Source organism: Eschscholzia californica, unplaced genomic scaffold (genome assembly GCF_041429995.1).
Source record: "Eschscholzia californica isolate CP2 unplaced genomic scaffold, dmEscCali1.0.p SCAF_1, whole genome shotgun sequence".
Lineage (NCBI taxonomy): Eukaryota > Viridiplantae > Streptophyta > Magnoliopsida > Ranunculales > Papaveraceae > Eschscholzia > Eschscholzia californica.
In genome coordinates this window covers 70,990,490-71,014,517 of record NW_028238198.1, presented here as the reverse complement: position 1 = coordinate 71,014,517, position 24,028 = coordinate 70,990,490, and the positions used below count along the sequence as shown (strand labels likewise).

The 24,028-nt window shown below is 36.7% G+C and overlaps 2 protein-coding genes across 3 annotated transcripts; both read left to right on the top strand.

Annotated features, from left to right (window-relative positions):
* Positions 1–1,623: 1,623 nt before the first annotated feature.
* RIF10 (polyribonucleotide nucleotidyltransferase) lies at positions 1,624–17,690 on the top strand. Of its 2 annotated transcripts, none has more exons than XM_086667275.1 (24): positions 1,624–1,980; positions 2,186–2,254; positions 3,249–3,355; positions 3,451–3,493; positions 4,092–4,175; positions 5,482–5,546; positions 5,684–5,840; positions 6,463–6,519; positions 7,567–7,680; positions 10,212–10,475; positions 11,326–11,400; positions 11,794–11,907; positions 12,437–12,529; positions 12,896–13,074; positions 13,222–13,405; positions 13,545–13,592; positions 13,759–13,831; positions 14,675–14,748; positions 14,842–14,949; positions 15,035–15,129; positions 15,909–15,972; positions 16,171–16,224; positions 16,308–16,349; positions 17,044–17,690. In XM_086667275.1, exons 1-24 carry the CDS (start codon positions 1,720–1,722, stop codon positions 17,365–17,367), a joined length of 2,748 nt encoding a protein of 915 aa, XP_086523401.1. In that variant the 5' UTR covers positions 1,624–1,719; the 3' UTR covers positions 17,368–17,690. The 2 variants fall into 2 exon arrangements, with proteins under 2 accessions (XP_086523401.1, XP_086523409.1); XM_086667283.1 differs by having other exon boundaries at positions 5,482–5,581.
* Positions 17,691–18,226: 536 nt separating this feature from the next.
* On the top strand, positions 18,227–23,960 carry EMB2775 (ATPase family associated with various cellular activities (AAA)). Its single transcript, XM_086667264.1, has 11 exons — positions 18,227–18,426; positions 18,528–18,638; positions 18,731–18,763; positions 19,142–19,310; positions 20,168–20,349; positions 21,166–21,302; positions 21,439–21,537; positions 22,548–22,617; positions 22,690–22,764; positions 23,314–23,359; positions 23,698–23,960. Exons 1-11 carry the CDS (start codon positions 18,343–18,345, stop codon positions 23,754–23,756), a joined length of 1,065 nt encoding a protein of 354 aa, XP_086523390.1. The 5' UTR covers positions 18,227–18,342; the 3' UTR covers positions 23,757–23,960.
* The last annotated feature ends 68 nt before the right edge of the window (positions 23,961–24,028 follow it).

The window sequence follows — 24,028 nt, the reverse complement described above, 5'->3', positions numbered from 1 at the left end:
AATCTCACACACGTACACTACATACATACATAATTTTGATTAGAAGCCGGACTTTGAAATTGAAAAAATTCAGGAGCCCGAGTTCCTACAGTGGACCTGCTTTAAGTTCTATCATTTTTTTTGTGAAATTGACTACGTTCTACGTTAGTCGTTACAAGACATTGATACATCACGAAGATGTGATAAGCACGATAACCGCTTAAATTAAATCATGAAGAAGCCTAAAGCCCAATAAGAGTTAAATCATGAAGAAGCCTAAAGCCCAATAAGATGAAAGATGCCTAAAGGCCGACGTTCAATATTCCCCAAATTTGCACTTCTAGTGGATCGAAACCTGAAACCCTTTACAATTATTCATAGGTGCTAACAAAAAGTAAAATACGATCAAGGTAGCTGGAATGAAACCATCCTGAACAATGAGTTTGACAACGAAACTAAAAATCTAATTTTAGCGATCCCGATATCAATAGATAGTGAAGATCAAAGGAAATGGACTCTCACCAAATCAGGAAAATTTAGTGTCAAATCAAGGTACCAACACCTATGTATCAGTAGGAATACTCCTCAACCCCAATCCCCTAATTGGAACTTCCTATGGTCCCTTCCGGTTGTTCCCAGGGTCAAAATGTTTCTATGGAAAATTTGTACTCTAGCACTCCCAGTAAGGGATAGGATAGGTAAATACATTGATAACAACAGAATCTGCCCGAATTGCAATGAGATAGAATCAATAGAACATGCTATCCTGCACTGCCCCATAGCAAAAAATATTTGGTTCTATTTTAACATTATTTCTGAAAAATATTACATCTGTTCGTGGTTGGATCTTCTCCTGGGAAATAAAGGACCAGAATGCTTACACTATCAATAAAATTCATTATGCTACCATTATGTGGAACATATGGAAAATTAGATGTGACCACTGCTTTCAACATGAAATCAACAAGCTAGATACGATTATCACCATTATATCGTCATTCCCACAAATTCAAATAGTGAATGAAACAAAAACCAAAACAGAACAAGGAAAATGGATTCCCCCTGAAACGTCCTTTTTAAAAATCAATGTGGATGCATCTTTTATAAATACACAAAGTATCACTGGTATCAGTATTATAGTTCATGATAATGAATCCAAATTGATCGAAGCGGCAGCATACACCTCAAGGAGTAGAAACGCAGAGGAAGGTGAAGCTATTGCCATCCTCAAAGGAATACAATGGGCTGAAGCTCATGAATATAAAAACATCATTATCGAAAGTGACAACATTAATATCATAAAATACATCCAGAAAGGAAAGAACAACATTCAATGGCAATCCCTAATACATATCAAAAGAATCCGGGACATAAAAAAGAGATTAGAAACAGTGAAATTCTCTCATACAAGCAGGAAATTCAATCAAGCAGTGGACAAATTGGCAAAATGGGCAAGAAAGAAAAACAGATCGAAGGTTTGGAAACATGTTCCTTATTTTCTTTGTAAATTGTATTGTAATAGAACTCTTATTTCTATCTAATAATTTCGAGAGGGGGGAAGTCCTTAAAATGAGGGGATATGGATGTCATTTTCCGAAATAGGTCGCGGCAAAATTTAGACTAGTTTTGTAGAGGATAGACTGTAACTGGATAACGTAGAGAGAGAGATAGAGAGAAGAAGTTCGCTGCTTGCTCTCTTCCCACTCCGAGCACCACCACCACCGCAGGACAAAACACAAAATGCTCGCAAACCCTAGTTTTGATGTTAAGCCACATCTTCCATCTCCATTTATTCACTCTCACCAAAGAAAAAGCTTCATCTTCTCTTTTCACCGTCAAAGAAAATCTCCATTATATCCTCTTTCATTGATTCGAACTAAACCTTTAAGCGTTAAAGCTTTAAATCAATCAAAAACTTCAGAAGTTACTGATGATTCTTTTGATGGAACTCAGTACATTTCTCAGCCGCATTCCATTAAGATTCCAGTTGGTGATAGACATGTAAGTTTGAAGTTTTTGAATTTTCACTTCTTCGTGTTCACCTTGGTTGAAATTCTGTAGGTTGGTTGGTTTTGGTTTGATTTTGTTGGTCATTTTAAGTTCTATCAGATTTCTGATGTATTTTGTAGATTTTTTTAGTGGTAGAATTCAGAGTCATTTAAGTTTTTTAGGGTTAGTTTATGATGGGATGTTATTATTGTTGCAGATAACTGTTGAGACGGGTCTTATGGGACGACAAGCTAGCGGGTCTGTGACTGTAACGGATGGTGAAACTGTAAGTTCTTAAATTATAGTCTCTACTATAAACTTTTTTGCCGATTGTGCATGCCAAGTTGAAGGAGGTTTATGTGGGTTTCTTTTGCTCCATTCAGTTTGAATTCTAAATTAGCACATGATATGATTGTCTAATTGAATGAAAATTTTAAACATGATAAGTACCAACTACCCGTTAAATACACCTCAAAAGCAATTGGTAGTAAAAACTTAAGCCTACAGTTTTGAGACCATTTCCGCGCCACTGGCTCCGCCTTTCTATTAATTAATCAATGTGAGTACACTATGTAATAATATCAAAGTATTGCATCTTAATCCAGTATATGGGTTACTAATACTTGATAGGACTCCACGGCATCAATTTGTGAAAGTTAGGAAGATTGAAGTCCAAAAAATTTGTATTTCTGTCGTAAGGATACGCTGCATATGCTGGTTTTGATGAGTAAACAAATATGTGTGAGACATACACCCCCCTTTGAAACGTTAGTGCCCTAGCACCACTATTGGATTTCTAGATTACTAAAATCCCCTTGATCACGATAGAGAATCATGTGCATCTTGTGGATTAACAGAACAAAAAAAAAGATGTGTAAACCATTGATAAGCCATTTGCAACAAGAAAAACATTAGTAAGAGATAGGATTTCAAGAGGTGTGGTGCGAAGGAATGATCTTTGTTGACAAATACCTGCAAGGAGAGCTGGGTAGTAAGTCCAGGTTTCAAGTTTGCTTGGACCGTGGAAAATCGGAAATTTATGTCAGAATGCCCTAACTTCAAAACTCGATGAGCGAATCTAAAAGTTGGATGTGCAGAGTGCCAGATGTATCTTCATGGGAATTCACAATTTCAAGTACAATACGGCTACAAAATCAAATTGTACTGGCCAGTTTGGTTGATTTGATGGAAATTCATTTAGTATTTGGTATTGCTGGTTTGGTTATTACATATGAGTCTTGATTCTGAGTCACGTTTTTTTTTTTACCTCGACTCTGTAGATTGTCTACACAACTTGTTGTTTCTCAGATGTTCCGAGCGAGCCTTCTGACTTTTTCCCCATGTCAGTAAACTATCAAGAGCGTTTTTCGGCTGCAGGTCGGACCAGGTATGTTTGTTTAGACTTCTTTGACATTCTGACTTAATGTTACAAATGTTGACGTGCATTAAATAATCAACTTCTATGATCTGGCCTCATTCTAGTGGAGGATTTTTCAAACGTGAAGGGAGAGCAAAGGATCACGAGGTACGAGGATACACCCATCTAGTTTAAGAAGCTTTTAGTTCTGATAATTTTTACACCTAATTTGCAAAAGGTATTAATGGTTGACAACATTATATATACTAGATAATGGACTGGAGAATGTTAGTGGTCAACATTTTAGAAAAGAGAGTGTGGCAGTCTGCACATTTATGTGGAGTAGTATCAGCTATAGTTGTCTCCTCACAAAAGTTAAAAAGAGTGCCAGTACGGCAGTACCAACTCCTATAATGGTCACTAACCCAAGTTTGTGTCACATTTTTTCTCTTTTCCACTTTTCCATATCTTTGAAGATAGAATCAACTTCTTAACCTGTATGGCTGTTTCAATTAATCTTGGAGTTTTTATGGTGCAATAAGTTAACACGATAGATCAATTACAATTAGCAGGGTTCTATTTATTAGAAATTATTTTGGACTTCATATATTGACTGGTTTAATTATCACCGTACATTATATATTGATCTAGTTTCTCTTAGAGAAGTATAAACTACATGAAAATAGTTTACATGAAATGTATGTAAATTCTTTTACCTTTTTAGCTTGATTTTTCGTGAGGTGACCTTCCCCTTTTCTTGCATTAGGTTCTTATCTGTCGATTAATTGATAGACCACTGCGGCCTACTATGCTGAAGGGTTTCTACCACGAGACGCAGATACTATCCTGGGTACCACCATACTTTTCTAAATGTTTCATTATTTTGTTTGTTTGTTTAAAGACAGTGGCAATGGTTCATAAAAATATACTTTTACTTTGCAATTGCTCTTAGTTTTTGCGTGCTGGTTGTTTAGTACAATAATATGACTAGCATGGACATCTGGAAGTAGTTAGTGGATAGGATCCACGATTTTGGGATAGCAAGCACTAGGTCCACATGCGTCAGTGAGATTGGCCAAGGACTAAATACAGGAAAGAGAATTAATTTATTATTAACTGTGCCATCTTGGCAACCAGTTAATGTGTTATCTTTTTTCTAATACTCCCACTGCATTGACCCCATTTGGTCCTCCGGAAAACAGGAAAAGCCAAAAGCTCTTGCGCTAGAAGTAGAACTACCAGGCAGGGCGACAAATACACAAATTGAATTTGGGGGAACATGTGCTATAAAGTTGACTGAGGGAGACCTTGCATGCAGACAATTCTGTCGTATCGGCCTTCTTCCATTCTGGATGACGCACCACACAGTTTTCTGTTGTGCTTGTTTCGTTGGTACAGTGTCAGTCAATGTATTGCGCTGTATTTATAACCAGTGTAGTGCTTGTTTTGGGTCACTACAGTCTGTCAGGCAATTGTCGCGCTGTATCTATTACCAAGGTCTGAAGAGATTCTGAACCTAATTACTGTACTTAGTTCAGTTGGCTGTTGGGAGAATGAGCATTCGTCAATATATGCATGTAGTCGAGAAAGTTTTTGTTCCAAGGCACGAAATCGCAAGGATCAAAAGTTAAAATTTGGAAATCAAATGAGTTTTGTGATTTTCTGGCACACAAGTTAATAAGCCAAAAAGTTAGTGCGGCATTTTGATTGTAGAATTCTATACTGTTATAATAACAAGTTGACAAATGGAAATATGGGTCAGTGCACGCAATGAGGAAAAAGTTGCTTACACCACAGGTCGATAGCAATCATTTTCTCTTCAAACAGGGGCAATCTTTTTGATTTGTGAGCAGTTGTTGCACGTATATGCTATTCCATTTGTAGTTTTTGACGAATGAAGTTGAAAATTTACTTAAAATGGTTATTTTTATTATGAAACACTAAAATGTGCTTCTATCCTCAACCAGGGCACTAAATAAATTTGACATGGAAGATCCTTCATATATCATTATGCTCTATGTTAAATATGTTTACCTTCCCGCTTGGCGCATTTCACTTTCTGAAAACTTAACTCGTTCTCCTTACTGTTTTCGACTAGCGATTCCTCTTCCCGAACTCTGAATGCTTATTTATCTACTATTTCCTTTCAAGAATAGGTATTGAGCTATGATGGTTTGCATTCCCCTGATTCATTAGCAATAACAGCAGCTGGAATAGCAGTGTATGTCTTTCAAGCTCTAGCTACTTTCTGCTAGGGTATATTACTATATTCAGTGAATCACTGTTTTCGAGTAAAACAATACTTTCAGGATAACCCACAACTTTGGTCTTTACTTTATGCTCACATTAATAATGCAGAGCCCTTTCAGAAGTTCCACACTCTAACACAGTCGCAGGTGTTCGAATTGGTCTTGTCCGCGACAAGTTTATAGTGAATCCAACTACCAAAGAGATGGAAGAGTCAGAGTTGGACATGGTGCTTGCAGGAACTGATTCTGCCATCTTAATGATAGAGGTGAATTTTTGATACTTCTTGTACATTTCATGATTTTCATGATTCTTGCAATTGCAGGTTCTCCACTCAATGTTGCCGTTAATCAACACATTTTTTTGATTCCCGAACATTAAATTTTATGTGAGCTATATGGCAAGCATATAGTAACCAAAGGTTCAACAACAGAATGGTCTTAATTATGGTAAAAGAGTTTCAACGTTAATAATTTGGCCGCCACTGCGAGTTCCATTGGAACAACTGACATTGCATGAGTCCTAGTTAAAAAATTTTATATTATCATTTGCAATTATGGACAACCCTATTCTAAAAGCTCTAAGTAATAAAAGGAGGTGTAAAAGTTTATGCAGGAAAGGGCAATGGGTCTAGCAGAGAAGAGACTCAATACAATCCTCCCTCTGTGGTAGAGCTGATAATTGACCCGAGCTCCCTAGTACTTTCTTGCTTCCGTACCTTGTTAGCAACAACTCATTCCAACTGCTCAAACTATTAAACTAATTGAGAGAGTTGCCAAGGATGACAATCAGCTGTCATGATTCTTTATTTCAGCCTTGCTTTCTCATTAAACTTAATGTAGTGGCTATGTTTTCAAGCTACTTAATAATTGATAACTCTTTCCTTGTAGGGTTTCTGTAATTTTCTCTCAGAGGAAAAGTTGTTGCAAGCTGTGGAAATTGGGCAGGTATTCTTTCCAAATACAAATGGTTCAGTTGCCTACAGAAATTTATTATTATTATTATTATTATTATTATTATTATTATTATGTGTGTTTTTCTTGTTTCTCTCTTCGTATTCTTGCTGAATTATTTAAAATATCTGACAACTTTTTCCCACTGTCTCTTTTGACCGATAATAATTACCGAAAGTTTGTTTATTTTCTATGGCTCGATAAGCTTGAAGACTACAGTTACCTAAGTTACTCCCGTTAGTTACAAATTGTGTAGTTTAAGTGCACTGAATCTATAAACTGTCAGTTATGCAGTCTTCAACTTTGTGTTTCGAAGATATGCGATGTTTCTTTAGAAGACCTTGTACATGAATATCTGATCACGAGTATGTATGAGCATACATTTGCATATCTTTTGCTGAAATATATTCAGTTAAGTTTTGAGAAAAAAATACTGCAATACGAGACAAAAATAGATAAGAAATAAAGCCAATGTAATTAGCCGAAAAGAAAAACTGAACAATCAAATCGATTGTATACATGGAGTTAAATCTTTCCAAAAGAAGAGTAGTAGCATTTGGGATATATATGAAAGAACAATGCACTCAATAGAGTCAGGAGAGTAAATTAGAAAGTTGTTTATTAGTAAATGTGCTTTTCATTTTACTATTTTGTGTTTGAGTTTGTGGACCCGCAATCATGTGTACATGTTGGCTCCTTTCTCGGTGTGAACCAACATGAGGTTCACGAGTCACGACTAGCATAAAGACATGTACAGCAAACGAGTACAAGTATACTAACGGTCAAGCATGACTTACACATGGTTCCTCATTGTGTTTGCTTCTCCAACTTCCGACTGAGGAACGAACTTGTTAATATTTATGTGATCGAAAATAAAATGATCTAAAAGTAATTTCATGGGGTGCCTTTTGGTATAAATTGATCTTGTTATAGTTTAGGTACGGGTCTAAGTTGACCATTCTAGTATTTCTGTGAGCTTTCTGGGAAGTACTATTGAGGACAAAATCTTGATAAATGTGTATAATCTTTCACTGGTTACAGGATGCAGTACGTGTAATTTGCAACGAAGTGCAGGGATTGGTTAAGAAGTGTGGGAAACGAAAATTGCTAGAAGCAATTAAATTACCTCCTCCTGAGCTATATAGGCATGTTGAGGTATGTTTACACCATGCCTATGTTTACACCATGTTTTTTTTTATGAAAAACATATTATTTCGACAAATTTTACCAGTATATTTTATTATTCTCAAAATCTCCTGGAGTTATTGTCATCTTTGTTCCAGTCACTATACGGTGGCCTTGACAGTTGACAGATGTACAAGATGACAGTTTATGAGTATTCTATCTAAAATGCTTGTCTGATAAAAAAAAAAGTTTTTAATATATTCTTTTTTGAAACTTCAAATGAATATATATTGAAAACACAGTATTTTCTTAGGAAACTGTAGTCTTCAAGCCCATAATAGGAATCTGTTGATCATCATAGCCCATAATAGGAATCCTACTCTCGGAGGGATGGCCTTTCTCCTTATTATCGCTAAAGGTTGTCGGCTACATAACAGTTGATAACGTTTAGCTTGTCCGCTTCCTTTAGTTTCCAAGCCCTTTTGTCCTTTTGATCTAAAGGTCTAGCTCCGTGAAGTGTATCCATTAAATCCACGAAGTGTTGAATCTCCCAATCATTGGGGTTTCTTCTAATCTGAATTTCCCAAACTCCAAGGTCTTGATTGTAGAACTTGTTTTCTAATATCTCCGGGAAACAATCCTTGAAAGTGTGTGTATCTATCTATCAGTCAGTCCCAAACTTATCTGCTCCCCATTACCCAGCTTCCATCTTGTGGGGTTTTGGTAGTTCTTTGTGTTGTTTTGGATCTCTTCCCGGACCCCACATCCATAGGGATTTTTTTTTTGCTATTTGCTTCCCAATCCTCAGGGTCCTTTCCATATTTTTCTGTGTTTATTGTGTTCCAAAGGGTGTTTTCTTCCCAATCATGCCAAAGTAACCATTTTGTAAGTAGAGCTTGGTTCATTAACTTGAGGTTCTTAATTCCGAGCCCTCCCTTTCGAGTTTCGACGGCTGGTGCAAACTAAGTTCCAAGCTTCCCAGTACATTTTCCTCAAGACGCTGTCGGCTGTCCCAAAGGAAATCACACATCTTCTTGTCAATCTCCTTGAGCACTCCGGCTGGGATAGTGAATATTGATAAGAAATAGGTGGGTAGAGCCTGCAAAACTGATTTCATTAGGGTTATCTTCCCTCCTTTGGATAGAAAGTGTCCTTTCCAAGCTGCCAATTTCTTGTTAACCCTTTCTATCACTGGATCCCACAGCCCCTTTGCTTTATATCGGTCTCTTAAAGGGAGACCCAACCCAATAAGATGTCATAAGGGTACCCACCTGACAGCCGAACTCCTTCACATCTCATGATTTATATTGTCATTCCCACTTTAAGGACTCCGTAAATGTTGGATTTCTTCAAGTTTACCTTTAGCCCCGAAGCAATTTCATACCAAACGAGTTTGTTTGTTAGTTTTCTTAGTTGATCTTGATTTTCCTCGATGAAGAAAAGAGTATCATCAGTGAAGGAGATGATTAATTGTTACCTGTAGATGAGACTCGGAATCCTTTAATCCAGTCCTTCTCTTCTGCTTGCTGCATGCATTGGCTTAACACCTCCCGACTAGGAGGAATAAGAGGGGTGATGAGGGATCACCTTGGCAGATGCCTCATGAACTCTGGAACACTGTGGTTGGTCTCCCATTTATAGAACCGAGAATGTGGCAGAAGATATGCGTGTAAACCCAGCTTCTCCATTTATAGCCAAAACCCATTCTCTCCATAGATTGATATAGGAAATCCCAACTAATTCGATCGTATGCTTTTTCCGAGTCAGCTTTGACTACTAGGCCATTGGTTCCTTCCTTTCTTCTGGAATCCATAAGTTCATTGCCAATAAGGACTCCATCTAGGATTTGTCTTGCACCTACAAAAGTTTCTTGATATGGAGATATTACTGTTTTAATTTTTTTTGCCATGATGGATACATCTACCCGACCTGAAATACTTGGATACCAGCAGTTATTCAGTGTGTATAATGTGAGATTTTGTATTAGTGCTATTTGTATACATGTAGCATGTATTTGGGTGATCAAAGTACTAGACTATGATGTTATCTGTATGTCATGGTTAATTCAAAAGTAAGTAGTTGTAAGTAAATATAAAGGTCCTACCGACTAAAACAAGGATATATGTGGATAATCGTGACCTTGTATTAGGATTTTTAATTGCTATATCTGACACTTTATACCGGTTTGGCGAAACCGATCCGATAGCAATACCAGTGCCCATGTTATATAAGACACAAAATTCCTCTGGTTTCTTGAAAAGAACACAGAGAAGCCAGTGTCTTTGGTCGAGAGGTTTCCTCTTTATTTTGAATTATTTATTACATATCTCCAGTGTCCCCCTTCTTTTCTCTTTCTATTTTATGTTACAAGCCAAATGCTTGTTAGCTTTTTCTTTTATTGACAATATTATGACTGCGTTGTGTTTACTACTTCACCTTTCTTTCTCATCAAAGTGTAGCACAAACTAATATTAGTCCTGATATCTGATGATCACAGACTTCTCTATGGATTATTGATATGGAGATTATTAAGTATTAATGTATCAGATCACTGCAAACAGGAAATTGCAGGTGAAGATTTGGTCAAAGCGTTACAGTTAAGGAACAAAATACCACGAAGAAAGGCGTTGTCCACATTGGAAGAGAAAGTTTTGAACATTCTTACGGAGAAAGGGTATGTAAGCAAGGAGGAAATGTTGAGAGCTGCTGAAATTATACAAGAGTCATTTGAGGATGAAGATGAGGATGAAGAAGTGGTTGTGGATGGTGAAGTGGACGAAGGTGATGTTCACATAAAGCCAGTTTCACGAAAGCCAGTCCCCAAGGTATAACTACTTTTCTTAGTTTGTTTTGCTTTTCATGTTTGATTTTCTGCTTGCAGGTTTGACATGATATTTTCTCAATTTAATGTCCGAGAACACTCTAGAAGTACCAAAGTTAAGCAAACGTTAACTAGTGGTCGACCTAACTTCTGGATCCTCACGACCCAGGCCCTGTTGCTGTTAGTACTTAGTACGGGGTTGCCCTCCTGCTCTTAGCTGCTCATGTGATATCCCTACATTTTTGCTATAACAATCGATCTATTTATTTATTTTGAATGAATATGTATAGGAAAGTCTGAAGACTCAGGTTACAAGTTATTTATTTTGAATGAATTTTTATTGCAATCATTATAACTCATCACTCTATATTTAAAATCAGTGGCATTAGTTTGTTCTGTGTTTTGGAGAAAGCTTGTATGACCCTGATTTGGTCTTCAATGACTACCAAACAAAGCAAGATATCACTCTTTTCGCCCCATTGAGCACATAAGTATTTGCACAGTCCCTTGTGGCCTGCACAAAACATAAGCTTGGTTGCTTATTTTTTTCGTTTACTGAATTGTCTTCAGCATGAGAGCAGGCCCAATTCGAACTCTGAAATGAATCGACTTAAGACCATTATTAGACACACTGAAGTTCACTATTAATCAATATTTGTACAGATTTATAAATGTTCCTTGGAACTAACTGATGTCTCTACTGTAAGTTTTATTTGTACTATGCTTGTAGTTGTATTTCACATGCAAATAGTCATGTATTTCATTGAACTCTGTGAGTCACTTCAGTCATTAAAACCTGTTTGTTTCACGATATTGTTTTTGGCCTTATGAATTTCGGTATTATCTTTATGTAGCTCTTCTCTGAAGTTGATGTGAAGCTGGTATTTAAGGAAGTTACATCCCAATTTCTGCGGAGACGTATTGTAGAGGTATTTATATTCTTCTACCATGATGAAGTAGGGTTAGTTTATTGTTTATGGTCCTTGTAAGTTACAGTCAAAACCTCACTACCATTTACCAATGCATTGATTTTCAAAACTTAACTATTAGTTTCGTTCGGAACACTAACATATTGTTATTGGAAGTGCTCTTATTTTTATAGTTCTTTCAGTTACATTCTTTTACTCTCTAAGCCAACATATACGAGAATAATATATTTCATCCACTTATTTTTAAGTTTATCCTGCCATCATATAACTTCAGTGCTTTAATTCGATTGCCATGAAACTATTCGTAGTCCATTTCTCTCTATGAGCATTTTTATCATTTACTGATCGCTACTAGAACATCTGCATCTTATTCTGTATTCATTATATTCGCAGGGTGGAAAAAGAAGTGATGGGCGAACTCCGTCTGAGATACGTGTTATCAACTCACAATGCAGTTTGCTTCCTAGAGCGCATGGAAGTGCACTTTTTACACGTGGGGAGACACAGGTTGGCAAACTGCTACCATTTGCACCTATAAGTAACTATTTATAAAAGGTTGCCGCTGGAGTCCCATGCTGGGAGGGTATAATTAGGGGAAGATCTAGAGTGAACTTGCCAGGGCTAGAATTTGAGGAATAGTTATTTGTTAAGTACTAAATATATGACAGCATTAATGTGCAGCTCAGACTGCCTGCTGCTTGTTTTGCGTGAAGGAGGTGCTGGGTTTGAAACTCTACACCCAAAAATGCCCCATCTGTTCAGATCTACATCTACCTTTATATAATGATAGCTCGCTTTCCACTGATTGGAAACCCTACATCCCCAATTTTTTTTCATACACAAAGTGGATCAAAATAGGGGAGGACTCAAAACAATAATCTACAGTCTGTACTTGTTTCCTTCGTTTTAATTTTATAGGTTACTCCTAGGAAGAGTTTGAATGAAATGTGTTTCTGGACTGCAGCATGATTATGCCATTTGACAATGCTCATTAAATTATGCATCTAGTGATATTCTGATTATCTTTTTGTGTCAGTCACTTGCAGTGGTTACTCTTGGAGATAGGCAAATGGCACAAAGGATAGACAACCTTGTGGACGTAGATGAAGCAAAGAGATTCTATCTACAGGTGGGTTTCATGGTCTCGAATCATGCCTTTGTTTTAGAGCTTTTCTTCTTATCCTCTGTTCACAAAGTTTATTTATAAACTTGGAGGAAATAACCTTTATCTATGAGGGGCCTCTCTGATGTAAACGGGTCTCACATTTCTGTCCGAGTAGTCCATCTATCCTGTGTTCTACTGTCCCAATATTGTTTGCATAGGGAAGACAAGAAAAAACACACTATGAGATGCAGCAATGACACCGTTTTGTTTCAGATCATGCAATGGTTACACATGCTATTTTCTTTGATCACCACGATCCATGCTGATTATATGGTATGTGGTTGGTCCAACCCATTGAATTTCAAAAGACTCATTGATTGTACTTTTCAGTATTCATTTCCACCATCATGCGTTGGAGAAGCACGTCGTATGGGTGCTCCCAGTAGAAGGGAAATTGGTCATGGGATGCTTGCAGAAAGAGCTCTGGAACCAATTTTGCCATCTGAAGCTGATTTTCCATACACAATACGTGTGGAGAGCACCATCACAGAAAGCAATGGCTCTTCAAGGTGCACAAGATTTTTAATCTTCTTCCTCTTTCTTTTCTGTATCTGTTTGTGTGTGTGTATATACAAGTCTATATATATATATTATATCCTTTTTTAAACTAAGATACCATGATTTACCTTTTAACAGCTGATTTTGTGGCTCAACAGTATGGCTTCTGTTTGTGGTGGTTGCTTAGCTCTTGAAGATGCTGGGGTTCCTTTGAAGGGATCTATTGCTGGCATAGCAATGGGTATGGTTTTGGACACACAAGAATTTGGGGGTGATGGAGCACCTCTTATTCTCTCTGACATAACTGGGTCTGAAGATGCTTCAGGAGATATGGATTTTAAGGTCTATCTGTCTACTGGATTCTTTATTTCAATTCTGAATTTGTATGTAGTGTAGTTACATCGCTGGACTTTCTCTTTTTTCTCTATGAACAAAGCATGTAGTGTCACCTAAATTTTGACGGATATTATAAATAATGCAGGTTGCAGGAAACGAGGATGGTGTTACAGCTTTTCAGATGGACATAAAGGTCATTAAATATCTAGATCTCAGTAGGCTAGAACTTGTTCTGGAGTTGCTTTTTCTCTTGCTTTTCGTATTTGACTATAGTTTATAGATGAATTTTATTACTTTGACTTAATGGTCTTCGGTTGACGATGTCTCTAACTTTTATGTTTTGTATTGTCGAATAATAGGTAGGAGGAATTACTTTACCAGTTATGGAGCAAGCACTTGTTCAAGCAAGAGATGGAAGAAAGCTGATTCTTGGTACACATCATCATTATAATCTGAATGTTGTATTTCCTTTTTTTTGTCATTTTAAATTGTCAGAGATGTCAGCATTCAACAAGGGGAGAGTATTAAATCTTGATAATGACATGATTAGTTTCAGTTTAACGCAAAACGCACAATGTCTTGGGCTCTGTTTCAGAAAAAAACAATGTCGCGGGCTCTCCTCTTGTGGATAGTAGTTTGTGACTTTTGCGGAATGTTAGGAGATGATCAAGTAAAAATGAGTGGTAGGACCCCAGGACTTGATTATAGTTATAAGAGATCCAATCATTTGATCATCAAGCAGGAAAATAATGGGTGAGGTCGCATTGATATACAAAAGCTAGGGTAATTTGAAGTATAGAATCTATCTGTATCTATGTCAATTGAAAATAGAAATATAACCTTCTCAAAGGAATAAATTTGCAATTTGAACTGTTGTGAGGGCTGTGATGAATCAATACTCGTTAGACTTGCCAACGGGATGCCAATCTGTTGGGTATTTCAGGGGTAGTAGATGCTCAGTATTTGGCGACCACTTCTCTCCACAAGCTAGATAACTAGACAACAAATAAGAAATTGCAATTACAGTCAACTATAGATGTTTCACTGTTAACAATCGTTGAACATCGTGAAAGAAACAAAATCCTATAACATGAAACAACTCCTAAGCAAAAAAATGTTGCGGGCTTTGAACCAATTCTTTGTTTCTAATTCTTCTCTTTGCTGCTAAATCTGTCGATTCTGGTCAGTGGTGAACATAGTAACCCTAGTTTGACTTACAGTGCATATTATGAGGTCTTTATTTATCTTTTTCTGAAATTTGATTTCTTAATCTAGCTGAAATGTCGAAGAGCTCACCTCCTCCCTCGAAGAAGCTATCTGCGCATGCTCCTCTAATTCATGTTATGAGGGTTGGTGGAAACTTATTTTTGGTGATTCATACAAAATTTATAACCTACGTGGTCCCCTGTTTCATTCAATTACTGTATGTTAATTTTTCGCAGGTTAAACCAGAGAAAATTAACATGATCATTGGTTCTGGTGGGAAGAAGGTGAAAAGTATCATTGAGGAAACAGGGGTAGAAGCTATTGATACTCAAGATAATGGAATAGTAAGCAGAAACATGACTTCTTTAAATTTAATGTTTGCTTATCATCATTTGGTGTTGCATATTTATGTTGCGGTGGCTTTTGCAGGTTAAAATTACTGCAAGGGACTTAGCGAGCTTGGAGAAGGTCAAAGCCATCATTGCAAATCTAACAATGGTTCCATCAATTGGTGATATTTATAGGTGTGTCTTTTCTACATATAATGGTATACTACGGAATTATAGCTTGATCGGCTAGCCCTGGTTCTTACTCTGTCTCTTCACCGGAGTTTCATTTGCTCTTGTGCCATTCGATGTCCCAGACAATAAAAAATTAGCTACAAGTTGCTTTCAAATGTGTTTAATCAATCAAATGATGAGTAAATGTCACGCACGGACATGATGCATTGTCATTCCAGGATTTGTGAATCGTGAGCCTATGTACTTAAATATCTTTACAGGACTATATTAATATCAATTTTATATTTTTCACAAGTCTTGCCTTCACCGAAAATGTATAAACTCCGATATTTTTTAGGCACTACAAATATTTTCAGAAGTATGGGAATGCGAGTTTCGTAGTCTTGCCTTTAGTAGGAACATTAGAAGTACATTTTGTGAGAAAAACATATCATCTCCATGTGCAAATGTATTTAAATTTCTTTCATTCTCTCATCTACTACATCGCTTTACTTGTCCTTTTGGATCCTTGAACCTGCTATTTTAGTCAGTTTTAGACTTTTAGCCTTTGTTTTACATGCTTTCACCAGTTCCTCATATCAGCTGCTCTCATTTTAGTCAAAGTTACATTTGATTCTTAATATCAGCTAAATTTTCTGCACATTCAAATTTGAAGCTGAAAGTAGCTCTCTTGCGATACAGACGAGATCCATTGTTGGTTTAAGTTAGTTGGAACTTGGATTCATGAAATCTCTGGTAGTTTTGTTCAAGTTTGATGATTATGTTTAACTTTTGTGATTCAGGAACTGTGAGATCAAGTCAATTACTGCTTTCGGAGCTTTTGTTGAAATCGCTCCTGGACGTGAGGTATGCATTTATTCAGAATATGCCCAAGTGTCTGAGTGTACTCATACATAAATTGTGTTTTACTTTAGTGTTAATATCTTCAGCTTTGTACCTTGAAAGAAATCCATTCCTTGTGTCAATTGTATAATCCTAACGTGTTTTAAAGTTGAAACTTTTAGTCGTTTAAACATAGTCTGTTATTATCTTTATAATTTACAGGGACTTTGTCATATTAGCGAGCTAAGTTCAGATTGGCTTGCGAAGGCTGAAGACGTAAGCACATGATTTCCTCTCTGTTGACCAAATTTCACAATGATCAATAATAGACTAATTATGTTGTTTCTACCTTATTTCAGGCATTCCAGGTTGGAGACCGTGTGGATGTCAAACTTATAGAGGTATCTTCTTCTATTTTTTACTTGTTTTTAGAGAGTATTACTCAAACGGCATGGGCAAAATTTAATTAATGTCCCAACCCACGATGCTATGGTACCATTCTTCAAAACTTTGCCCATGCCGTTTGAGTAAGATATTAGATCCAATATGCACCTGAAGCTGAGTATCTCATAGGTGATAAGACCATCATAAAAACAAATCTCAAAAATGTGTAGTGGTAGAGCAAATGCAGAAAGAGAAAATTGATCACATAATTATTTCATAAATTATCCACTTCATCTCATCTTACGGACCCTTGATATTGTAGTAATTCGCTAACTGATTGATGTAACACCTGTCTCAATACTAGTCTTATTGTATTCAATTTAGGCATCACCCAGACTCACTATCCTCGTTCCAACATGGTATAGAGTTTTCCCTGTGGCATGAGCCTGCCCTGAACCACCCAAGGATTCTCCACATGACCTGACCAATCTCAGCATTCTCCACCTGACCTGACCAATCTCAGCGCCAAACCCACCCAATACTGCTTATAACTGATATATAAGACAAGTCACAAGGTCTGACTTTATAATCCAATTCTGGGAAGTCCCCCTAAAAAAACTGTAGGACTAAGTGACTTGCACATGAAACTTTCTTCTTGTAGAACTTACTCCCAAATGATATATTCATGAATCATTTTTCTTATTTACACAGGTAAATGAAAAGGGTCAATTGCGCCTAAGTCGTAAGGCATTGCTTCCAGATCCAAGCCCAGAGAAAAGCACAAAGCCACGACCAATTACTACTACAAAGGAAAGTGGATCTTCACCAAATACCCTGTCAAAGATATTTAGGAGACAGGTGAGTACACCAAAGGCACAATTATCCAATGAAAACATAGATTCGTCCACGAGTTCCACTACCCATGAGAAAGGCACTGGGAGATCTGTCAGTGAAAGTCCCAATATTGAAAAAGAAATTCAGAAGAAAATTAAAGATGGAAGTAGTTTGGTAAATGGAGAGGCAAAAATTGGATAGTGCTCTTCGAGTTGGTTCATTTATCAAAGTTTGAGCAAATTCATTTGAGGTAACCAAGCTGGACTATTAGAAGCAGAAATTTTGTAACGCAAACATGTCTTTCGACAGGAAGAAGCCCTCGAGAAGTCATAAGATATCTGTTGCTTCTGCAACTTCTGAATCCTTCAAGGACTCTAATCCTTGGAGCTACAATATTTATCAAGAAAGGGTGTGATGAGATGTAGACTGTGATCGGTGACGACATTTTTGGTCTTGTACAATACAATGTATGTAACATCATATATTTCTTAATATATTAGATCTGCGTAAAGTTTTCTAGTCCCTAACTACCATTATGAAATCTGAAAATTCTCCACCTGAAATGGGTTGTAATTGTTGCTTCTACATGATTTTGGTGGCTTATGCCCAACAATGAAGTGTGAGACATGGAGGGGCTGTTAGAACCCTGCTATTTTCCTTCCTTACAGAATAACAAATAGAACGAGGGAAACCACTCCGTCTCCTTCTGTTACAAGTCAAACGCTCGGAGAAGAGTACCCCTCTTTCATCGGACTTCCTATGCACGCGACTGTTTAGGACATCCATTGGTGGAGGTCCTCAATAGAGGAGATAATAGGCTAGATAAATAAAAAAGATGAAGAGAATGAGAGAGGATGGAAGTAGAAAAAAAAATTACGAACCGTAAATCTGGAAAATAGAACTTCAAAAGTTTTACATGGAAACTGTGAGTTGTTAGGACTTGGGGCCAAAAGCCCAAAAGGCTTGTTGGAGGTGGACAATTTTGGAGGGTAAATGGGAGAGTTGGTCACATAAGGGGACCAAGTGCGAATTGTTTATAATAAAAAGGACTTCTTCACCTTTTGGGGCCTCGAATTATTTAGGTTTATAAGTCCTCGAACTAATTGACTCCCTTCCCGCCACTTTTGCCACTCCCCCTTCTCTCTCTCCCTCTCGATCTCCCTCTCTTCATCGAAAATGTTGTGGGTCGACAAATACAGACCAAAAACCCTAGATAAAATGATCATCCATGAAGATGTAGCTCAAAATCTCAAGAAACTGGTAAAAATCACTCAATTTCATCCGCTCTTTCTAATGTTAAAAGATACACGATTCTGGGTTTTTCTTCTTTCGTATTTCCCTAAAATTTTTGTTCTTCATAGGTTACTGAGCAAGACTGCCCTCATCTACTATTCTATGGACCATCTGGTAATGGAAAGAAAACCCTAATCATGGCTGTACTTAGACAGATGTTTGGTGCTGGTGCCGAAAAGGTGGGAAATTTCTCATCTCATGTCGATGATGTAAATTCGAATATTTTTATTCCTTATGAAGTTAGTAATGATCATATTAATGCTGATTGCAGGTGAAGGTGGAGACGAAGACGTGGAAAGTTGATGTAAGCTTGTCTTGAACTCATAGGTTTTCTTTAGTTGAGTTAGAAGATACCCATGAATATAGTTTTGTAGCTAATGGTTGGGTTAATCTTCTCAAAATGGGATTAGAATCTGTCAGTAGGCTTCTTGATGAAAGTTCATATGAAACTCAATTCTGATGTTAGTACTGTAATTCATGTTGTTAATGGGGTATTTTAACATTGACAAGGTCAAAGGGAAGCCCTAAATAGGAATGACATGGGCTTTAGCTCAGGATTTACTTCTTGGTCAGACTTAGACTGTGAATCAAATCCATTTATAAAATGCATAGTTGAATTTTTAGTCACTGTTGGACGACAAAGATTATTTCTGTTTACTCTCTAAAATTGACTTTTTTGCAGGCTGGGTCTAGAACTATTGATGTAGAGCTTACCACATTGTCTGGCACCCATCATGTAGAAATGAATCCCAGTGATGCAGGTTTTCAGGATAGATATGTTGTTCAAGAGATAATAAAGGAAATGGCAAAGAATAGACCGATCGACACAAAAGGGAAGAAGGGGTACAAAGGTAATAAGTAATTATGTTAATTTCCTCGTGTTGAGTAATTGGAATTTGGAAAGTAACTTCACCAAATTAGTAACTCTTTTGGCATTTGGTTAGTCTTCTTGTATGACAAATGTAAATGAGGGTTATCTTTGATTTAAATGGGTGGTTAAAAGTAACGACTTTGGAATATTTGGCGGTTCATAGAACTTTAATTCCAAAGGGATCAAGTGCGTTGATTATCTTCGTATTTTGCCAACATGACCTGTACGCCCACATGATATTGGTGTGGGGGTAGTGGTACTTATATTGATATACTGCTCTACTTTTTCATGCCTTTCACCTGATTTTGTTATTTACCATCAAAGCATTTCATCGATCAAAAGAAAATATAATTTCTGTAATTTGAGCTTGTCTAGTCACTCAACAACAACTAGCAAGTTGAAGTTCGTATATAGTGTATACACATGTTGACCTATGAAGACTGCACAAATGTGTGCCATGTAGTATATCATTAAGGCCATAAAAATCTGTTAATAACTTGTGTTGGGTGGTTGAGGCTCTCACAATATTCTGCTCCAGCTGCTTAGATTCCTGCTCATTTACATGATATACTTCTACATTCTGCGTCATTCGTAGTTCTAACAGAGTTCAAGGGAGAACCCCAGTATCCACTTCAAAGAACAGGATGTTTGAATATGCAGATGGGAACATATTGATAACTTAGTCGTGTGGCTGGAGATCTGTCAATTTATTTGTAACTTTACGCTTTAATGGATAAAGGCTCTTTGCATTTGAACATGAAAAGAATCTTAGGTCATTAAAAAAATATGTTTGTCATCCTGTTCATATACATGATATATTTGTATGTTCCATGTCAGTCTTAGTGCTAAATGAGGTTGACAAACTCTCAAGAGAAGCTCAGCATTCACTCCGAAGAACGATGGAGAAATACAGTGCATCATGCCGGTTAATTCTCTGCTGCAATAGCTCCTCAAAAGTCACTGAAGCAGTCCGATCTCGTTGTTTGAATGTGCGAATTAATGCACCGACAGAAGAACAGGTGAGTGAACTCTAACTTTTATCTACACCTATATTTAGTTTTATTATCAACATACTTGTTTACTTTCATGCAACTTGTTTGTCCGTAGTTCTTCAAGAACAGAGTTATCTTCTTATTGGATTTTGGCCCAACTATATTGGTTTACACATACGAGTGTTGATGAACATGCTCAGAATGCATATGATGACTAAATTTCCATTTAGGTGCTTGAAGAGGAGTGAGCACCGAGCAAGTTTAATTTTCATGACTGATTCTTGACGAGGTCTTGCCAGACAAAGATTGTGTATGTTTGCGAAGCATTCCTGACAGTAATCTTTTACTGCATTTGGACCGTTGGTAGTTGGCTACTTAGGGAAACTTGGTTATTGGGTTACTAATAAAATTTTGAATGGAGATTAACTTCGACCAAGCTTTTAGGTTTCTTGCTTAAGATAATGGATATATTGTGATTGCTGTTTTAGTGTCTGTAATTTTCTCTTCCATTCCACAAATGAAGCTCTAAATTTCTTGCCTAAGATGATGGATGCTTAAATCGCTAGTAAACCCGGACCACAGCTGCATTATCTGGAAATTTACCAGTAACTTTATTTTAAAGATTCAATTAGTAGGAAAACCTATGATTTTAAATTACCCATCATTCGTCAAATTCACATTATTCTTATTGAGGACCATAATTAGATTTAGCAAATAAAAATGCCACTTTTGTGTGAAGCTCAATGAGCTTCAAAGGGCTAATTATTATCTTATGCTACAACTGAGTACAAATCAACGGCATAATCAAATCTGTGTGTAATACCTGACTTTTTATCTTCTTAGATTGTTAAAGTGTTGGAATTCATTGGCAAGAAGGAAGCTCTACAAATTCCACCTGGATTTGCAGATCGCATTGCATCTCAATCAAACCGAAGTTTAAGAAGGGCCATATTGCTTTTTGAGACTTGTCGAGTTCAACAGTTAAGTTTCGTAATCTATTCTTTAGATAATTGTCAGCTTAATGTAGCTTTCTTTCATGCGGACCACAATAATCTTTTCATTTCCACTTTTGCTACAATAATTTTCATTTGGGCTAACTGTTTATGTCAAATGTAGGTACCCCTTCACAAGTAATCAAGTAATACCACCAATGGATTGGGAGCAATATGTTTCTGAAATAGCATCTGACATGCTGCAGGAGCAGAGTCCTAAAAGGTGGGACGCCTGTTCATATGCTAATTCTTTTATGGAGGCTGACGTTTTAAATGATTTTATATTAGGCTCATCAAGTTTTCTTCTTCGTTAGGTTTCTTTCTTGTGTCCCCCTTGAGAAGTCTTCTTTCAAAAGTTTGGCTTCAACATGCTATTTATGTATGCAAAATTTTAGTATCTGCAGTAGACGTGAATTGGCTCAAACATGATATACCCATAGACTGGCTGACAATGGGCGGTTATAATGATCTACACTGTAGGCTTGGGACCACTCACTTGAAAATTGAACCCCTATGACCTTTCTAAACCTCCAGCTGAATTCGTGCAACATATTCCTTGCATCCAATGTTAAGGACGACCTCTAACCCACGATAACCATGAGAATATGTGTTCGTATACAAAATGCAAATGGTCAATTGATATTCCCGAAATGATGAATTTGCCCTTTTCATCCGTTTCAATTTCTGACATGGCCCAGATGCGTGCAATTCTTTCTATTTGGTTTTTCTTTGTTTGCAAGATATTGTTTATGAAGTTCTCTAGTTACTTTTAGGTTGATTGTTATATAAAGTTCCTCTATTCCCAATCATGTTTTGAATCTAGCATAGTAACTCTAAGTGTATATATTTGTTCCCTTTGGGAATATATCGCACACCCAAAGATTGCAAATAATGTAATCATTTCTTCTTCTTGTACAACATAAAGGGATACGAACCACTATCAAGTCAGCGGATCAACTCCAACCCACAACTACAACACCCTCTCTCCACTTCGATATATTTTTTTTATTTTTGAGTTTCGCGTTTTGACTTTTGAAATTGAACCTTTTGTTTGCTTTTTCTCGAATAATTTGAATTATCAAGAAAAGAAAAAAAGAATGTGCAGACTTCCTAGATCATCATATTTTGAGTCTACGTAAGTTGAGTGTCTGGGTGAGTTTATAATGCTCAGAAGTTTTCTTTCTCAAAACTTCACTTTTAATTCTTTTACTTCCTCTTTCCATATGCATACAGGTTGTTTGCTGTTCGTGGGAAGTTGTACGAACTACTAATTAATTGTATTCCTCCAGTCATCATTTTAAAGGTAATATACTTGCAGTGATTCTGTATTTTATACAACTTACCCATTGAACAACTTTGTGTTCTTGGTTCACAGAGGCTTCTGCATGAATTATTAAAGAAGTTGGATGCTGAATTAAAGCATGAGGTCTGCTATTGGGCTGCATATTATGTAAGATCTAGTTATTTTTCTTTTGCTCCCTTGCTTCAATTTGTGGTTTACATTGAGATCCTGATATCCATAGACTATGAATGTGGAAATTATGTTTTTAATATTGCAGCTTTTACTATTAGTATGAAATAATCATTGTTGTGGTTGTACGATAAGCCATCTGTCCTGTGTATTTAGCTTCCTTCTATATTTAGTCTCGTGTGCTAGAATGAAGCCAAGGTGAAATATCTCTACTAACAGTGTCATTCATCTAGTAGCGCCTTTTTCAGATATTTGTTATTGCAAATCTATCATCCTCTTTCGGTGTCTCCAATCATATATTACATATCAAAGTGAACCCTGTACATTTCTTGTTCATGTGCAGTGGAATATAGTCATTAAGATTTTTGCACGTGTACATCTAAATGGTGTATGTAAATTAGTTATATTGTTCAATAGAGAGTTGGTCATTTTGAAGATTGGACAATAACAACTCGCAGTATATATCCTCTCAGAGTCTCAGTCTCTTACTAAAATTTATAATCTCTTTTGATATTTGTTGCGCTCCAGGAGCATAGGATGCGCCTTGGACAGAAAGCAATATTTCACATGGAAGGTACTTTGGTAGTTTCTTCATTTTAGTTGTTCCAATCGTCAAGGATATTAAACTAAACAATACACCTATCAGTATTTGAATTAAAATACGTTGCTTCTGTTGGACGAAGTAATGAACTCCCTTCATAGGGTAAAGTTCAAACATATAGGACTTGTATTTTCGAACTCATTTGGTTCAGATGGTTCACCATTTCTAAGTTCTAATCTGAGAAAAAATGTAAAAATTGTGAGTTGAGAACATAGAAGAATGCGTCCCTGAGTCCACGAGACCCGATATAGTGTCTATAATTTCTCGCTCTTTATCAACATTGTGATGATTTCTTTGATGTAATTGTGCAGCATTTGTAGCCAAATTTATGAGCATTTACAAGGCGTTTCTCATCTCAACATTCGGATGAAGATATGGATTAGCAGGCTTCGAATTATAGATACTGAATTTCAAGCTAATCTTAATGTTTTTTTTATCATCGTAGTCGTTATAAGACTCTTGTATGAGAAGATTTTGAACCTATTTATGATGCTTTTAGGTGATTCCGGGTTCTGATACGGTTTGACCCTTGTAAGAAGTTTAAGCTTGTATTATGCAGAGTTCAGTTTTTTTATTCAAGTGTTTCCTCTCTCAGGTTGTCTGTGGTTCCCCAATTATGAACACCTCAAATCCTATCAAATG

Coding starts and splice junctions, on each gene's coding strand:
- RIF10 (XM_086667275.1), top strand. CDS start 1,720: ATGCTCGCAAACCCTAGTTTTGATGTTAAGCCACATCTTCCATCTCCA. Junction 13,075..13,221: donor GAAAGCAATGGCTCTTCAAG/GTGCACAAGATT, acceptor GTGGCTCAACAG/TATGGCTTCTGTTTGTGGTG. Junction 15,130..15,908: donor TCAATTGGTGATATTTATAG/GTGTGTCTTTTC, acceptor TTTGTGATTCAG/GAACTGTGAGATCAAGTCAA.
- EMB2775 (XM_086667264.1), top strand. CDS start 18,343: ATGTTGTGGGTCGACAAATACAGACCAAAAACCCTAGATAAAATGATC. Junction 18,427..18,527: donor CTCAAAATCTCAAGAAACTG/GTAAAAATCACT, acceptor TGTTCTTCATAG/GTTACTGAGCAAGACTGCCC. Junction 20,350..21,165: donor ATGCACCGACAGAAGAACAG/GTGAGTGAACTC, acceptor TTATCTTCTTAG/ATTGTTAAAGTGTTGGAATT.